At 42.2% G+C, this 18,603-nt stretch overlaps 1 protein-coding gene across 3 annotated transcripts in view; it reads right to left on the bottom strand.

Moving 5' to 3' along the window:
• Window positions 1–18,603, bottom strand: part of fbxo3 (F-box protein 3) — a 61,463-nt gene that overhangs the window by 37,205 nt on the left and 5,655 nt on the right. For all 3 annotated transcript variants that reach the window (XM_060911677.1, XM_060911678.1, XM_060911679.1), the window contains exons 2-7: window positions 16,548–16,637; window positions 16,261–16,424; window positions 15,954–16,068; window positions 9,423–9,627; window positions 7,431–7,476; window positions 7,067–7,151 (exon numbers count right to left, since the gene is read on the bottom strand). In XM_060911677.1, the coding sequence (XP_060767660.1) occupies window positions 7,067–7,151; window positions 7,431–7,476; window positions 9,423–9,627; window positions 15,954–16,068; window positions 16,261–16,424; window positions 16,548–16,637 (705 nt within the window). The remainder of the gene's footprint in view (window positions 1–7,066; window positions 7,152–7,430; window positions 7,477–9,422; window positions 9,628–15,953; window positions 16,069–16,260; window positions 16,425–16,547; window positions 16,638–18,603) is intronic.

The raw sequence follows: 18,603 nt of genomic DNA, 5'->3' as shown, positions 1-18,603 counted from the left end.
CCAGTTTACTGCACAATGAGTACTTTTACTTCTGATACAATAAGTAACTTTTACTTTAGTAAGGTTTTGAATGCAGGACTTTTACTTGTTGTGAAGTATGTTCAAAGAAAGAAAGAGAGAGAAAGAAAGAAAAAGAAAGCTTTATTCATCGCACACTTGTGAAATTCCTCTCTGCATTTAACCCATCTGAAGCAGTGAACACACACATGCACACACGTGAGCAATGAGCACACACACATACCCAGAGCAGTGGGCAGCCATGCTAACAGCGCCCAGGGAGCAGTTGGGAGTTAGGTGCCTCGCTCAAGGGCACCTCAGCCCAAGGCCATCCCAGCCCAAGGTCATCCCATATTAACCTAACCACATGTCTTTGAACTGTGGGGGAAACCGGAGCACCCAGAGGAAACCCATGCAGACATGGGGAGAACATGCAAACTCTGCACAGAAAGGCCCCCGCTGGCCACTGGGCTCAAACTCAGAACCTTCTTGCTGTGAGGCGACCATGCTAACCACTTACACCACCATGCCGCTTTACTTAAGTAAAGGATCTGAATACTTCTTCCACCACTGTTCATAAATGCATGCTATGCAAGTAATTCAAGGTGGATTCCATTAAGCGTAATTAGAGTCTGTGGCAGTGGGGGCGTGGTTGAGCATCAGTTGTGGGCATTACACTGGTGCTGAAACCTGGGAGGGAGAAGAAAGTGCCATCATGGAGTTCACACTATAGGGACAGTGACAGTCCCTTCTAGAACTACAAATCCCATCAACTAACTTCCGCGATGACCTACGTCACGCCTGGGCGGGATTACCTACGTCACATCCTCCCTAGAAGCCATAAATGGCTCAGTCAACTTCCGTTCTCGCTCTCTCGTCGTGGACTCTATGAGTACAGACACAAAGGGACACCCTGCTCATCAGAACACCCAAGATAAAGACGTCTGCCTTGCAAGCAAAAGAAACTCAGCGCGCTTTCGCATACCACTGGCCACGGTAAAAATTGCCCAAGTTGCGCCCTCATATTGAGTTACAACCGGTTTTTATTTGTTTATTATAAGTAACGTTACGACTGCTGCCTAAGCAGTTAATTAAAAGTTAGAAGCGACCGGATTCCTTCTGACTTAATCGCTGTGCACATTATCGTCAGAGACTTTTCCTCACGAACGACAAAACGTCGGGTCAAGAATTCTCCACTTGTTACAGAAGCCTCTGCGAGCTCTGTGAAACTCCGCGGAACTCCGGGAAATCTCTGCATCCCGCATCGAGATATCGATTACTGGAAGTAAGACTGGCATTTGGGCAAATTAGTCTTAGGAATTAGCTTTATGAAGTAGTGTGAACTTAAACTCAGAAACTGTTTAAATTGTGCATACTTCTTGAGTTCTACATTGCTCTCTCTCCGTTGTTTTAAAAGATAACTTGTGCATGCTCTCTTCTATCCTTAATTTCCTTATTACACATATTTTGACCTCATCAAGATTTCAGTGAATTTGGTAATGTTACAGGGAGTGGGTTAGCCACCACGGCTAATTCCTTTGTCTCAAGAGACCACGAGGTGATTCTCACCTCCCCCCAACACACACACACACACACACACACACACACACACACACACACACACACACACACACCCCTTAGATAAGATTTCAATCACTCTCTCTCACACACACACACACACACACACACACACACACACACACACACACTACCTCACCATTTATGCTTGTGTATATAATGTACTCAACTGCTATTATCCATTTAATATCATTGTTATAATAAATTCAATTAATTTGTTAAACTGTGTCTGTGTTGCTACTATATACTTGAAGTCACACAATCTCAAAGAACTCCAAATTGCCTCCAGAGTGCTATTGGCTGTAGTGTCGGTAAGTAATACATTATTACTGCATCAGTAGTGATCATAATAATTTGGAATATACCATAATTTAGCTGTTTGGTAACACCAAAAATTAATGGTATTATTAATGAGACTGATTTAATGAGACTGATCACTTAAGACCAATAGCACCCACAACACCAGTCATGGAGATCCTCCAGACCCTCATCAGTAACCACCAAGGCCAACATCAGGCCCTCTTCATGCTGTGCGAAGATCAGGAGCAACGTTTCCAGGCTCTAATACAGGCCCAGGCAGAGGACTGGCAGGTGGTCCAGAGCCTGGTCCAGCTAGCGAGTTCTCCAACTGCCACTCCTGCAGCCAACCCCCCCAATGCAGCTGCTCAAGATCCAGAAGTGTTTGTGGAGCTGTTGGAGTGTGTTGCTGAAGCATGCTCATGGCTGACCTTCCAGTGGGTGGTCCGCCAATTGCCGCTCCTGTCAGGAGAAGCCAAGCTCACAGCTCAACAGCTACACACCCACACACCAGCTGGAGTATCCGGACCTAAAGCAGACCCAACAGCTCCGAGATGCCTGCTGATGGTGGCTGTTGATTGCAATGCCAAGGGCATCATCAGCTGAGTGGCACTGGAGCATTTCGTCATCCAACTGCCAAGAGGAACTTCAGCCTGGGTTCAGTGCCACTCTGCAGCATCGCTGGAAGAGCCAGTCTGGCTGGCTAGGAATCATCTGGCGGCATTTCCGGGAGCAGGCACTCCCCCCACCGACTTTCCCCCATCCCAGCACCACGGAAACGGGAAGCCCGGTCCGCAGGCACGGCAGAAAAGCTGGGCATTTCCGGGATCAGCATCCCCTTAAGGTGGTGGGGATTCTGATCCACATTCCTAATGCACCTTGGCCTTCCCCCAATCGAGCTTGAGCGTACCAAGTGGTAGTGAGTATTCAAGGGGGTACACATCAGGCCTTGATGGAGTCATGTTGTAATCAGACCACGTTTTATCAAAACCCAATTCAATGCAGAGTGTTGGGAAATGCAGAATTGGTGAAGATGAGGTGTGTACACGGGGATGTTCACAAGTATCCATTGGCACCTGTCAGTATCCAGTTAAAGGACGAAAACCATAATGTGGAGACAGCGGTTAGTTCTCACTTTACCCATCTACTAATCCTAAGGACAAACTGGCTGGGTTTTAAAGCAGTTGTAAAGCCCTTGTTTGTGGATGGTCCTGCTGTAGCGTGCTTTGGGAGGATTCCGGTGTAGCTTTATCTGGGGATGCTGTTCCAGAGCTGTCTTTATACGCTCCACAGGATTTCCTGTTGGAGCAGCTGCAAGATGAAACTGCAAGGCATGCTTTTGACCAAGTAAGAATAACTGAGGGACAAAATCTCCAGCTTAATACTGCACTCTCCTAACCAAACTTTTTTGTTATTAAAGCTGAGTTATGTCAAGTGACGCAGGACACTCAAACAGGAAAGGAAACAACCCAGTTCAAGGTCCCAAAGAGCCCTAGGGAACTTCTATTCCATAAGGCTCATCATAATTCCATGGTGGGGCATTTAGGTCAGGATAAAACACTGAACTGACTCATGGCCCATTTCTATTGGCCCAGCATTCATGGTGATGTATGCAGGTGGTGTGCGGCATGTTGCAAATGTCAGCTGGTGAATCTGTCGGCCACCTGAAAAGCACCATTGCGCTCTTTACATTTGATCGAGCTCCCCTTCAAAAGAATTGGAATGGATCTTGTTGGGCCATTGGATTGATCTGCACAAGGGTATTGCTTTTGTGTTAGTCTTGGTGGATTATGCAATGCGATACCTGGAAGCCGTGCCTCTACACAAGATTTCTGCATGCAGTGATGCGGAAACACTCTTCCACATTCTCTCCCGAGTCGGGATCCCAAAAGAAATCCTGACTGATCAAGGCACAATGTTTACGTCACAAACACTTTGCGAACTGTATGAATCACTGATATGAATCGATTTAATCCCAAGTGTTAATCAAATGGACAGGCTGGTTTAATCAAAAAGTTTAAAAACATGATTTGTAAGTTCATTCACAGGGATGGTAGAAGTTTGGACAAATGGCTCAGCCTCCTTTTATTTGCAGTGTAAGAGGTCCCACAAGCCTCCACCAGGTTTTCCACATTTGAATTACTGTAAGGTCTCAAATCCCATGGTGTCCTTGACATCAGGGAAAATTGGGAGGAGGAACCTTCTAATAGCAAAAATGAAATTCAGTACGTTCTTGACCTGAGAGCAAAACTTCACACACCGAGGCATCTCACCCAGGAGAATTTAGGCAAACAATTAGAATATTTAGAATAGGCAAACACAGATATATAAATTTGCACCGGGAAATAAAGTGCACATTTTACTACCCACATTGAGCTCTAAATACTCGTGAAGTGACAAGGACCCTTTGAGGCTGGAGAAGTCAACTAAGAGATCAGGCAAAGAGTTAGAGGTGGTGCACTTCAAATGTACCACCTTAATCTCCTGAAAGCACGAAGGTTCCTGTGGATCTGATGACAGTGGCTCCTGAGAGGGAGGAGCTGGAACCAGAGATAAGTCTAAAAAGTGGAGCCCAATTCATCCCGGTCCCCTGTAAAAATCACCTCTTGGTGTTCCAGAGAGCACAGAATGTCAGACTGCAGGAGCAATTCTGTGATGTGTTTTCGCCCCTGCCCGGTTGCACTAATCTCATAGAGCACCACATTGAAACTTCTCCGGGGTGGTGGCGCACAGCTGCCTGAATCGGCTCCCTGAACACAAAAATGTGGAGTTCAGGATGAACTCAAGGCTATGCTTGACAGAGAGGTAATTGAATTGCACAGTGATCAATAGACAGACAGACAGACAGACAGACAGACAGACAGACAGACAGACAAGGGATACAATTGGTTCATATGTTTAAAGTCTTAATTTTTCTGTAAAGCTGCTTTGTGATGTGTTGTTAAAAGCACTATATAAATAAACTGACTTCACACAGTGATTGGAGCAGCCCAGTGATTTTCACCCCCAAAACCAGGTTGGCCTGGTTCTGTGTAGACATTAGAAAACTCAATGCAGTATCTAAATTTGACGCATATCCGATGACTTGCACTGATGAACTGCTCAACTGGTTAGGCGTGGCTCAATTTTATTCAACACTGAATTTGACTCAAGGAGACTGACAGATTCCCTTGATGCCATTATTCAGTGAAAAACTCTCTTTTCCACTCAATTTGGGTTACACCAGTTTTTCACCCTTCTGTTTGGGGTGTTTGGAGCCCCACTGACATTTCAGCATCTCATGGACAGATTCCTCTGCACAGACAGTGCATATGCTGCCTATATAGATGACATCATTATTTACAGTAATGATTGGCAGCAGCATTTACAACATCTAAGGGCTGTCCTAAGTTCATTGAGATGCACGGGAGTCACAGCAAACCCAAGGAAGTGTGCAAATAGGTGGGTGGAAGTAAGGTATCTGAGCTTCCACTTGGGTCATGGGCAGGTGTGTCCCTAAATTGATAAGACTGCAGCCTGCCCATGACCAAAAAAGGGGTGAGGCAGTTCCTGGGGCTGGCTGGCTATTACAGGAGGTTTATACTTAATTTTTCGGCTGTCACGAGCCCGCTGACTGACCTCACCAAAAAGGGGGCACCAGAACTGGTCCAGGGGATCTGGGCTTTTGTCCAGGTTAAAGTGGCTTTGTGTAGGGGCCCACTCTTGCATTCTCCTGACTTTTCTCTCCCTATTGTCTTGCAGACTTGATACGCCAGACAGAGGGCTGGGTGCCATTTTGTCCCAGATGGAGAAGGAGGAGGAGGAGGAGCGTCCCATGCTGTACATCAACTGCAAGCCCTCAGAGCATGAGTCAAGAGTACAGTACGCTCAAGAAAGTGTCTTACCATCAAATGGGTGGTTCTTACTTTTCAATACTACCTGCTCAGACACCCTTTCACACACTGTTCTGACCATGTCCTGCTCCAGTGGCTCCACCTTATGAAGGATGCTAACACATGGATCACTAGTTGGTATCTAGTTCTAAGTTTGAAGTGGTCCACAGGCTGGGGGTGCAAACTGTGTTGGAGGATTACATCTCCCACCAAGGGGGTAGTCAGCCACAGGCCAGATAGTTCGCCGGCCTGAATCGGGTGGTGGGGGTATGTGACAGCAGGGGTGTGGTCAAACGTCAACTGTAGGTGGCGATGAGTCAGGTAGAACCAGCGGGGAACACATGATGAGTTTCACCTGTGTTTGATTACTGGCAATTTACGTTTGTGTTTTTTCTGTGTTCTTGCAGAGGGAAGCCAGAGAGGGAGAGAGCTGAACTACCCAGCAATGTGTGCGCGCATGTTCTAAAAGCAAAAGAGAAATAATGTAATTGAAACTTGATCACAAAGAAAAAATAAAATGCACCTTGGCTTTGTCAGCTCCTCATTCCCTAATCTGAGAGAGTGCTGCAGTCATAACAAAAAAGTTTCACGTGTCAGAAACAAAGAACAAATGTCAAAGTTTTATTATAGGGCTGTTTAGTTGGTTCTTGTGGTTCTGAGTTTCACCTTCCTAAAAACTTGTGGTCGGAATTGAGAGACAAGTCCACATATGATATATAAGCCTAAGAAAATAAAGGCATTTACAATGTTCTGTTTACATGAGTGAACCAAGACCACTCTACAGGGGTCCCCAATCTTGTTATACATTACAGGAGGAGACTCCAGTGTAATTATGCCCAGGGCAGGCATCACAAAATATTGTGTCAATAATTTTGAAACCAGTATATTGTAGGAAAAATGTTAATAAGTAAGGAGTTCAATTATGTTTAAATAAATCTATACAATGTCCCTGAATGTTTGAGCTCTTTTCAAACATTACATTTTTGTTCAGGTTCTTGAAGAGTGGCAGTAATTCTGGAGGGCACTGCAACTATGAAAGATACAGTGTTATCACATGTTTATTTTCTGCTTAACACTTCCACCACTATAGACCACTATTCCAGTCTTTCTGTCATAAGGAAACCCATTCTGGAAAATGTTACGCAATGGTAAAAGGGTTAAGTGTGTCTTTACCATTAATCTTTCATTCATATTTTCATGAACATGATAACTTTTAATGTCACCTATCCAGGGATAGCAGATAAAGTCTGCTAGATAGCATGGTGCGCGCGCGCGCGCACACACACACACACACACACACACACACACACACACACCCTTACCTGAATATCTGGTCCCGGATGATGGGGTATTCTCCAGTCACTACATTTTGAACATATGAGGTAAACCATTCAGTAAAGCTGGACCCTGGGAGAGTAAAACAACATGAGAGAGCAACATAAGATCAATTAACTGAAAGGTTATGGAGACGTTTGCCAGAATATAATCTGGCAAACATCAGATTCTAACACAGCATTTGAGTTGCATCCCAAAAGAGAGCATGAAAACATAAAAATGCAATTATGACCAACAAACAACAGCATTATCTAGTATTGTGGCCAGTGAAGTGGTTAATATCTATCTCATCAGACATGTAAAAGCAATCAAAATACTCAATTGAGCTGTACACAAATACTAGTGCCCTACCTGTGATGAACATATCAATAGCAGATGGATCTTGTGCTAGTTGATCCTGAATAAAAAAAAAAGACCAAAAAAAAAAAGACAAAAAAAAAAAAAAAAAAGACATCTTCATTGGTCAAATGCACACAAATTTCAGTGCCATTAACAAAGTGAACAAACCTGAGCTCCTCTTATTCCTAATTTAGTAATACATTTGAAAAAACTCTTCATGGATGTCAACATTGTGTTTAAGGAGCTTGTGTACTTCAGTGAGCCGAGTATATTCACTTACAGGATATCAAGACACAGCCAAGGTTGGAGAGATGTCCAGTAGGGAGGGCTAGAGAAAACATCCCTGTTATTTGCAAATAATATTTTCATGAACAATTCTGTTGCCGAGTACAAGTCCGAGGCCATGGTTCTCTCCCAGAAAAGAGCGAGATTTTCTCTTCAGTTAAGAGGAGAGACTTTGTCTCTAATGTAGGAGTCTAAGTACTTTTGGAACTTATTCACAACTGATTGAAAAGTAGAGTAGGAGATCAATCAAATCAATCAGGTCAGCAGTGTTATAGTCATTGTACCAGTCTATTATGGTGAAGCAGGAACTCAGTGGGTAAATAGTGGAGGTGATGATCCATCTGCTGTGTGTGTTTGCGCTAATCAGGAATGAACAGAACAAGTGCACTCTAAGCGCATATATTATACTAATCATCTGACAGGTGCTAGAGAATCTTCATGGGTTTATTGTCTGTTACACTAATCAAGCAATGCTAAAACATTTTTTTAATCTCACTGGGTGTGTCATGTGCATTTGCTAAGATAATATTTCTCTTTGTGTGTTTCTAAGTCAAAGAGAAAGCTCATTGCGGATGCAAATACCCTGATAAGAATATTTATATTCTGATGTTATATTGTGCTGTGTGAATGAAAGAGAGAATGTGTATCAAAAAGTGAACAATGGCACCTACTCTGGTAGTATTTGGGGGCAAAAAGGCAACTGGTGATGTGGGAGTCAAATGTCTGTATATAATGCTGACTGCTGAGATGAGATTGGTTTCTGTGTGTCAAAGATTTGATTTCTGTGCATCTATTCCAACAGCTAGTCTGGCATGCGTGGGGGTGGGTATTAGTGGGAGAAAGAGAGAACATGTTTTCCCCCTCTTGCCAAAAACAAAACAAAACAAAAAAAAGCCATATGGAGGCAGTTAGGCAATGAAGGAATAAAGAATATCAAAAGGTCATACATGTATGTTATTTACCAGCTGGGAAGTCCATATCGTGAAATACTGTGACCGAGGTCTTGAAAGTACTGACCGAGGCCCTCTGGGCCGAGGTCAGTATTCAAAGCCGAGGTCACGGCATTTCACCATATGGACCAACCTTAAGCTGGTAAATAATATATTTATTTTTTTCTTTACCAAATTCTAACAGAAAACGAGAGCGCCCGAAAGGGAAAACCGAGCCGAGGCGAGCCGCCATTTTGAACCCTCATTCACGGCTGTAATGCAAATTGCTTCCTCCTCGGTATACAAGTGCACTTCCGTGGCAAGAAAAAAAAAAAAAAAAACTACATTTTGACGCCTATGTAGTCCCCTATTTATACAAAACTGAGTCATTCAGGATTCAGCCATGTTTTTTGCTCGGCGTTAGCAACAGTTACAGGTTTTTAGCTTTCTCCTGAAATGTTTTCTTTTATTTCTTCTTCATCAGGGTAGTAAAACTCGCTTTCACTGTGAAGACTGTCATTATCGCTATCCATGATGTAAAATGAATGCTATTCTCCTGAGAAATGCGAAAATAAATGTTGACAAAAATTGCTACGATGTTTGTTGTTGTGAACAAGCAAGTCGCCAGAGGTCCGTAACTGGGTCTGTAACTGGGGTCCGTTTCATGGGATACGGACCCGCTCGCCAACCAATCAGAGCACAGGATTTGATGGAAACCAGACCGCGAAAAAAAAAAAAGTGTGTTATTCTTACAGTATAGGGAACTACTAAGAAGAGAGAGCAATCTAACCGGACAATGGTAGAAGATCTCACTGCGTGTGCGTCCCTCTGTGCTTTCCAAGGCCATGTACTGGCTCAGTCCAGTGTGGAAGCAGAAGGTGAGGGGGAGACACTGTCTCATGCCCTTCCTCTGCTGGAATCCCCCAGCTGCTGTCTCAATATCCAACAGGTCCTCTGAGCGATAGTGATTGGATAAGGCCATGCTGCCCATCAACCTGGGGGGAGGAGCACAACATTACCAGACTTACATTTACTGAGACAACATTTACTGTACTAGACATTTACTGCATGTTGAATACAGTATAAATGTTCCTCTTTGCCTTGTAAGAATGATCTAATATCTTTCTCTTCAGTTTACGCCTGTGCAATTTCAGCTTCAGGTGATCCAAATTATTTTGACACATTTTCTGATTGTCATTTAAAATATTTCAATTTGCAACATGCTTTAAAAAAATGTCTTGCATTTTCCAGGGAAGAGTTAAAACACCTTCCTCTTAACCGTTTGAGGAAGTTAGGTAATGCTGGAGGAAAGAAAAATAATGGACTTCATTCACATCACAACAAATGCTTTACATGACAACTATCTGATTATGTACATTTCAGCTGATTATATTCTAAATGGGTCATTCCACGTCAATTCAACCAGGGCCCGCGCACTTAGGTCTCAAAAAGTTCTGGAAAAAAAAAAAAAAAATCACCAGATGTACCCATGTTACCTAGGAGAAACACTGTAAATTTATTTGAATGTAAGCTGTATACTTTCCATGTTACAGCCAGTTTTACTGGGGGAGGGGGGTGTCAATTTTGTTCAGACTCTTTTTTTTGTCAAAGTTCACAAGCCCATAGCTCAAGAACTAAACCATGTAGGGAGGTTCAAATTTTGCATGCTGGTACATAAATAGGAATAGTATGCAGCAAAACTGTCATTTTGGGTCTGGATGATCCTGCATGGTCATAGCACTCCCTCAAAGACGATCAAAATTTTATTGGAGTTTTTGGCTGTGCTCTGTTTAGGCCTTCAGAAGACATTTTTACCCAACATAGGCTCTTGATTTTTTTTCCCTTATTGAGATAAGTAGAAACACTCTCAAAAAAAAGCAATAAACAGAAAGGAAACTCTATCAGTGTTTGAACAGAAGACCTCACAAGTCTGACAAATAATTTTGGATGTCATTTTCAGAGCACTGTAACACTTTGTGGGAATGTGTGCAGATTTTTAAAAAAAAAATTCTTCTTTATTCTCCATGATCCCTTCTTTTTAAAAACACCAATTTGGCTTGTCTTACTCAAATCTTTTTTATTTTCCACCCTGAACATGGGCAAAATGCACCATTGAGAGCAATATGTTTTCTATAACATTAATGTAAAGAGTAAATAACCAAAGGCCAATTTTTCCCTGACATGATCACCTGAGAGTGTCTGTGCAGGGGTGGAGGTATCCTTTTCAATTTCAATGATTCAGTGATTTTAGGGGCACCTGTGGTTACTCTCAATATTGAGAGTGGTGGTGACTTTTTCGGAATTTTTTGAGACCCAAGTGCGCGGGCCCCGGTTGAATTGACGTGGAATGACCCAATAGGGAGTATCAGGTATTTATCCTCTCATGGATGAAAAGCAATCCTAAGGTATCATTGAGTCATCCTGTTATTTATTTATTCATTCTCCTTTATTTAACCAGGGTAGTCACATTGAGGCTGTTGCCTCTTTTTCAAGTGAGCCCTGGCCAAGAAAGCAGCAATAAGCTAAAACAAACAACATAAAGCAAACATGCACAGCAACAAAGCATAGCAAAAATTAAGAGCAAAAACATAAAAGATTAAGACATGAAATCATGCAGGACATAATCAAAACATACAGGACATAAGCAAGATATGCATAGATCAGAAGAATGGCAGGGCATGAGCACATCATACTGGACAACACACACAATTTGATAAGACAAGCAAAACTAAACCATACCATGCAGGGCAACAAAATACACACAACTTTAAAACACACAATAGGTTAAAAGACAGGCAGAACACATAAATAACATGTTGGACAAGAGACACATAGCTTAAAATACATGGAGGTTGAGACGAGCAGGACATAAACATAGTATGCTGGACAGCAAGAGAACAGAAATTACCATAAGAAATAGGTACACAATGAAATAAGAACACAAGCACATAACAGGTAACACAGACCAAAGTTGGCATACTTACAACTTAAACATAAAAAATAATGCACTGAATGTGTTCAATAGAATAGCCTTAACCTTAAAAACACTTGCATTGATATTTTAATATGTCGGCAATGCGTAACTTAAAATCAGTCAATGGAATGAACAAATCTAACTTTAACTGTTTCTGGAGTTCATTCCAGGTTGAGGGGGCATTATATTGAAAGGCTAATTTTCCAAAATTGGTTCTAGGAGTTGGTATATTAAAAAGAATAATATTGTTTGATCTGAGGTTATATCTATTATTTGAGGACCAAGAAAACAGTGATAGATAAGATGGTAGCAAACCAATAACTGCCTTATAAATGAAAGTCAGCCAATGAAGCTGCCTGCGTACTGACAGCGGGTGACAACCAGACAGGCTGTACAGGTCACAATGGTGTATTGAATATTTAGCCCCAGTAATAAAACGTAGCGCAGAGTGATAAATTGAATCTAGTTGGTGTGGGTCACTGGGGGCTGGGTGTGAACGGCCTCGAGAGTCATTAGGGTGATCAATGGATTGTTGGTTCCCAGTCAGTGGTTCAGATATGTGGATGACACCTGGGTTAAAATCAAAACCCATGAGGTGGAAGCCTTCTCTAAGCACATCAATGCAGTGGATATCAACATCAATTTCACTCAGGAGGACGTCAGTGGGAATAATCTAGCCTTCTTGGATTGTGATGTACACATTAGACAAGACAGAAGCCTTAGCATCAAGGTCTACCGGAAACCCCCCCACACAGACCAGTACCTACTCTTCGACTCACACCATCCACTGGAACACAAATTGGGGGTCATTAGGACCTTACAACACAGGGCTCAGAACATTCCTACAACAGTAGAGGGAAAAGAGAAGGAGCAGAATCACATCAAGAAAGCACTTCAGAACTGCGGGTATCCCAACTGGGCTTTCTTCAAGAGCAGAAAAAGGAACAAAACAGACAAGGAGGATAACAGAAACAAACACAAGAACATTGTCATTCCCTACATTTTTGGTCTGTCTGAGAAAATCAGGAGGATCTTCTACAAACACAACATTCCAGTACATTTCAGACCCAGTAACACCCTGAAGCAGAAACTGGTCCATCCTAAGGACAGAATAGGCAGACACAAACAGGACAACATAGTGCAATTCAGTGCAGTGAGGAATGCACCGACTCGTATGTTGGGGAAAAAAAACAAAACAACCGCTTCACAGGCGCATGGCTCAACACAGGAGAGCCAGTTCCTCAGGCCAGGACTCTGCTGTCTACCTTAGGCCCTGTCCACACAGCAATGGATTCAGGTGAATCTGATAAAATTGTTTATCGTTTCGGCCTGGCGTCCACATGGCACCGGCGTTTTGGGTACCCCAAAACGAAATCTTTTGAGAACGGGTTCCAGAGTGGAAAGATCTGGCAACGGTGCCGTTGCGAAGTCGTCTGGATGAGTAGAATGGATTTGTTTACGATGACGTCACAACCACATGTGCTTCACGCCGGGTAGAAGTGTAACGAACTCGATGAGAGTTGTCAACAAATCCTATAACTTGGTTAATGAAACGCGCTTACAAAATATTTTCACTGTGAATATTTATTGTGTAATGGTGCAAAGTGAGAGAGAGAGAGTCAATCCTGCCAGCAAAAATAGGGAAAAAAAAGGAGCGATCTCACCTCTTCAGATGTTGGTTTAAGTCCTACAATACATTCCTCAAAAAGGGCGTAGAAGAACAAATTAACCCATCAACGTGTAGCATTCAATTTATTCCGGACCATTAAAGACGCCGCCTTCCGCGTAGAATCATACGTCATCCTCGCCGCCATATTGGATGGGTCAAAGCAGAGAATAAAGATGCCTCATTCATGTGCTGCGTTTAACTGTACCAACAGGTTTGCCGTCCAAACGAGATCACATGGGATTACCTTTCACAGGTGAGACTGGAAAAATACTTTTAATTGTATTTGGTCATTATAACGTAATTTTACGAACAGATTTTTCTGACTTTGTGGCTAATATGAAGTCTCGCGCATAATAGTTTATGCGCATGCGTCCTTACTCCTATTGTTGTGGTGTCTCCGATGGGACCGTCTTACAGCGCCCCTAGAGGTGTGGCATGTGTATTGCATCGTTTTCAGCAAGCGTTGCGTTGCCATATGTACCTGATATTTTACTGATCCGTTGCCCATATGGACGCGATATTTTTTTTTAAATCTCGTTGCCGTTGTTGTGTGGATGTAGCCTTAATCTTAACAACAAAGGACACTCATTTCAGGATTGTAACGTATGCATTTTAGCCAGAGAGGATCGTTGGTATGGGCGAGGAGTTAAAGAAGCCATTTTTGTCAACATGGAACGGCCATCACTGAACAGAGGTGGTGGTCTAAGGCCAAGTTTACATTAGACCATATCTGTCTCGTTTTCTTCGCGGATGCACTGTCCGTTTACATTAAACCGCCTGGAAACGCCGGGAAACGGCAATCCACCAGGGTCCACGTATTCAATCTAGATCGTGTCTGATCCGGTGCTGTGTAAACATTGAGATACGCGGATACGCTGTGCTGAGCTCTAGCTGGCGTCGTCATTGGACAACGTCACTGTGACATCCACCTTCCTGATTCGCTGGCGTTGGTCATGTGATGCGACTGCTGAAAAACGGTGCGGACTTCCGCCTTGTATCACCTTTCATTGAAGAGTATAAAAGTATGAAAATACTGCAAATACTGATGCAAATACTGCCCATTGTGTAGTTATGATTGTCTTTAGGCTTGCCATCCTTCCACTTGCAAGTGGTAAGCGATGTGCGCTGGGATCACACACACAGCGGCTCAGTCCCGAAAACACAGCTTGTGCACTTCACTCGCGCGCTCTGTGAGCTGCGCAGGGCCGGAGTGCGCACCCTCCAGAGGGCACTCGCTGTTCAGGGCGGAGTGATTTGGAGCGCAGGATGCCTGTGGAGCCGAGCGTATCCGTGCATTGGTGTTGCTGTGTGCACGCAAATCGTGTATTGGTGTTGCTGTGTGCACACTAATCGTTTTAAAAACGTTAATCTGATGATCCGCTGATACGGTCTAATGTAAACATGGGCTAAGACATCATTTATCAGCCACCTACAATGCAGTCTTTGGCACACTTCCGAGACAACTGAATGCACACCAAAACCCAGCTGTTTTCAGTGACTCACAGGAGGACAGAGAGAACCAACAATCCACTGATCACCCTAACGACTCTCTCGGCCGTTCACACCCAGCCTCCAGTGACCCACACCAACAGGATGACTCAATGACACCTTAGGATTGCTTTTCATCCATGAGAGGATAAATACCTGATACTCCCTATTGGGTCATTCCACGTCAATTCAACCGGGGCCCGCGCACTTGGGTCTCAAAAAATTCTGAAAAAGTCACCACCACTCTCAATATTGAGAGTAACCACAGGTGCCCCTAAAATCACTGAATCATTGAAATTGAAAAGGATACCGCCACCCCTGCACAGGCACTCTCAGGTGATCATGTCAGGGAAAAATTGGCCTTTGGTTATTTACTCTTTACATTAATGTTATAGAAAACATATTGCTCTCAATGGTGCATTTTGCCCATGTTCAGGGTGGAAAATAAAAAAGAAAGATTTGAGTAAGACAAGCCAAATTGGTGTTTTTAAAAAGAAGGGATCATGGAGAATAAAGAAAAAAATATTTTAAAAATATGCGCAAATTCCCACAAGGTGTTACGGTGCTCTGAAAATGACATCCAAAATGATTTGTCAGACTTGTGAGATCTTCTGTTCAAACACTGATAGAGTTTCCTTTCTGTTTATTGCTTTTTTTGAGAGTGTTTCTACTTATCTCAATAAGGGAAAAAAAATCAAGAGCCTATGTTGGATAAAAATGTCTTCTGAAGGCCTAAACAGAGCACAGCCAAAAACTCCAATAAAATTTTGATCATTTTTGAGGGAGTGCTATGACCATGCAGGATCACCCAGACCCAAAATGACAATTTTGCTACATACTATTCCTATTTATGTACCAGCATGCAAAATTTGAGCCTCCTACATGGTTTAGTTCTTGAGCTATGGGCTTGTGAACTTTGACAACAAAAAAAAAGTGAACAAAATTGACACCCCCCTCCCCCAGTAAAACTGGCTGTAACATGTAAAGTATACAGCTTACATTCAAATAAATTTACAGTGTTTCTCCTAGGTAACATGGGTACATCTGGTGATTTTTTCAGAATTTTTTGAGACCTAAGTGCGCGGGCCCCGGTTGAATTGACGTGGAATGACCCATATGTAAATGCTTTGTGCATGTTTCAATGTCACAGAAGTAATTTTTATTTGTGTATTTCTCAGAAGGTGCTTCACCCAGGAACCACTAATTTCTGTCCATTATGTATCCTGTAGGAACAGCGGTAGTCGTTGGGGAGCTTGCAGCCGATTTGGGCTTCAATTGCATCCAGTTCTTCCTCTTTTGCGCCCTCTATTGACAGAGAATAAGACATGACGGTTATATTCGATGCTATTGTGTTGGGACGTTTTTCATCCTGCTTAGTTACACTCACTGTAGCAAGATGCATAGAAGTTCATTTCTAGTTTTCAAGGAATACTTAAATGCTTACAACATTTAAGTTGTACTGAAGAAAAACAAAAATGAGAGGATGACTGTATGCACCTTTGAGGGAGGCAATCATTCGTGGGCATTTTTGGCCCAGGTAGAACTTCAGGTCATCCCAAGCTTTCTTCAATGTGCTGTAGCAATCTATGTAGCGACCAAGGTCAGCATAAAAGTCATGGAACAATTCCCGCCAGCTCTGCCCTCTCTGCCCTTTATCAGCTCTAAAAAGGTAAACTAGCATCTTAGATATGATAATAAAAATGGAATTAAATACACAGTGATCAAAAGCAAAAAGGAGACTTGCTCAGTTTGACATACTGAGTGAAGCGGCTTGTTGAACTTACTCTGTGACAAGCCAGTGCTTTTGGCAAAGCCTCTTCCATAAAGGGTTATGACCTGTCAGCTCATTCAGACGCCGACTTACAAGACTGCAACTGAGAGTGAGAAAAATAAACCCCAAGGAGCCAATATCAGACCTCAATTTTTCATTTTTAACCTTATATCTTTGTTACAAAGACTTAGAAAGTGTGCAATATAATGTAACAGTCATTTTAAAGGAGATTGTTTTAAACCCTTGGCAAGGTTCATTAATATCTGGGTGCCTACAATGGTGTTTCTTTAATTCATATTTTATTAATATAAATCTATCAAGCTGTGTAATATGCACAAAAATAGCACAAAAGTAGCAATTACACTCATCAAAATTGCACAGGGTCAAATCTAACTGCAAAAGGAATGCCTGCAAGTTCCTCCAACAATGTCATTCATCAAAATTATATCCGGTCAGAGTGCATGTAAATAAAAATAAATAAATAAATAAATAGAAACCAATGCTTGGTTTGCTTAATCAATAACAAGATAAACATCCATACTTATAGCAAGTATAATGTGTACAGTAGTACAACCCCGATTCCAAAAAAGTTGGGACAAAGTACAAATTGTAAATAAAAACGGAATGCAATGATGTGGAAGTTTCAAAATTCCATATTTTATTCAGAATAGAACATAGATGACATCAAATGTTTAAACTGAGAAAATGTATCATTTAAAGAGAAAAATTAGGTGATTTTAAATTTCATGACAACAACACATCTCAAAAAAGTTGGGACAAGGCCATGTTTACCACTGTGACACCTTTTCTCTTTACAACAGTCTGTAAATATCTGGGGACTGAGGAGACAAGTTGCCCAAGTTTAGAGATAGGAATGCTAACCCATTCTTGTCTAATGTAGGATTCTAGTTGCTCAACTGTCTTAGGTCTTTTTTTGTCGTATCTTCCGTTTTATGATGCGCCAAATGTTTTCTATGGGTGAAAGGTCTGGACTGCAGGCTGGCCAGTTCAGTACCCAGACCCTTCTTCTACACAGCCATGATGCTGTAATTGATGCAGTATGTGGTTTGGCATTGTCATGTTGGAAAATGCAAGGTCTTCCCTGAAAGAGACGTTGTCTGGATGGGAGCATATGTTGCTCTAGAACCTGGATATACCTTTCAGCATTGATGGTGTCTTTCCAGATGTGTAAGCTGCCCATGCCACACGCACTAACGCAACCCCATACCATCAGAGATGCAGGCTTCTGAACTGAGCGCTGATAACAACTTGGGTTGTCCTTCTCCTCTTTAGTCCGAATGACACGGCGTCCCTGATTTCCATAAAGAACTTCAAATTTTGATTCGTCTGACCACATAACAGTTTTCCACTTTGCCACAGTCCATTTTAAATGAGCCTTGGCCCAGAGAAGACGTCTGCGCTTCTGGATCATGTTTAGATACGGCTTCTTCTTTGAACTATAGAGTTTTAGCTGGCAACGGTGGATGGCACGGTGAATTGTCTTGTCTCGTCTTCTTCCACTTTAGGGCAATTCCATGTAAATGTCAACCTCACCATGCAAAAATAAAGCAACGTAATACATCAAAACCACTCCCAGAGATATCACCTAGGCCTGTATTTTACAGATGTGAATAAGTTGAACCAATTTGTAACCAACCTAATATGTCACTGTCAGTCTTTCTTTCTTATAATGTAAAACCCAAGCTAAAATCAACTTTGATCATGTACAATTCTATATTATTCCCACAAGCCACAGAAATGTATGCTAAAATCCACAAAACAGCAAAACAATAGCCATCCTAAATATTATTTAAGAACTTTGATAGTTTTAGCTGATATTTAGAGAGTTTTTCAAAGGGTTATGGTGGTTAAATTGCTGATTTTCTAAACATATGCCATGTCTATTTCAGACGCGTCACATCCATAACGGAATTTCGTCACATCCATAACGCTGACTTTTCCTTCCAAAACTCTGCATGAAATACAAAATATTTTAAACAAAGATTTTTTTAATATTCACCTTGGACCCCTCTATCAAATGGATATCTCCATTTCGACATTAGGTTTAC

The sequence above is a fragment of the Neoarius graeffei genome, chromosome 27, assembly GCF_027579695.1.
Source record: "Neoarius graeffei isolate fNeoGra1 chromosome 27, fNeoGra1.pri, whole genome shotgun sequence".
NCBI lineage: Eukaryota > Metazoa > Chordata > Actinopteri > Siluriformes > Ariidae > Neoarius > Neoarius graeffei.
Note: the sequence above shows the minus strand (reverse complement) of the source record. Positions and strands in the feature narration are given on the sequence as shown.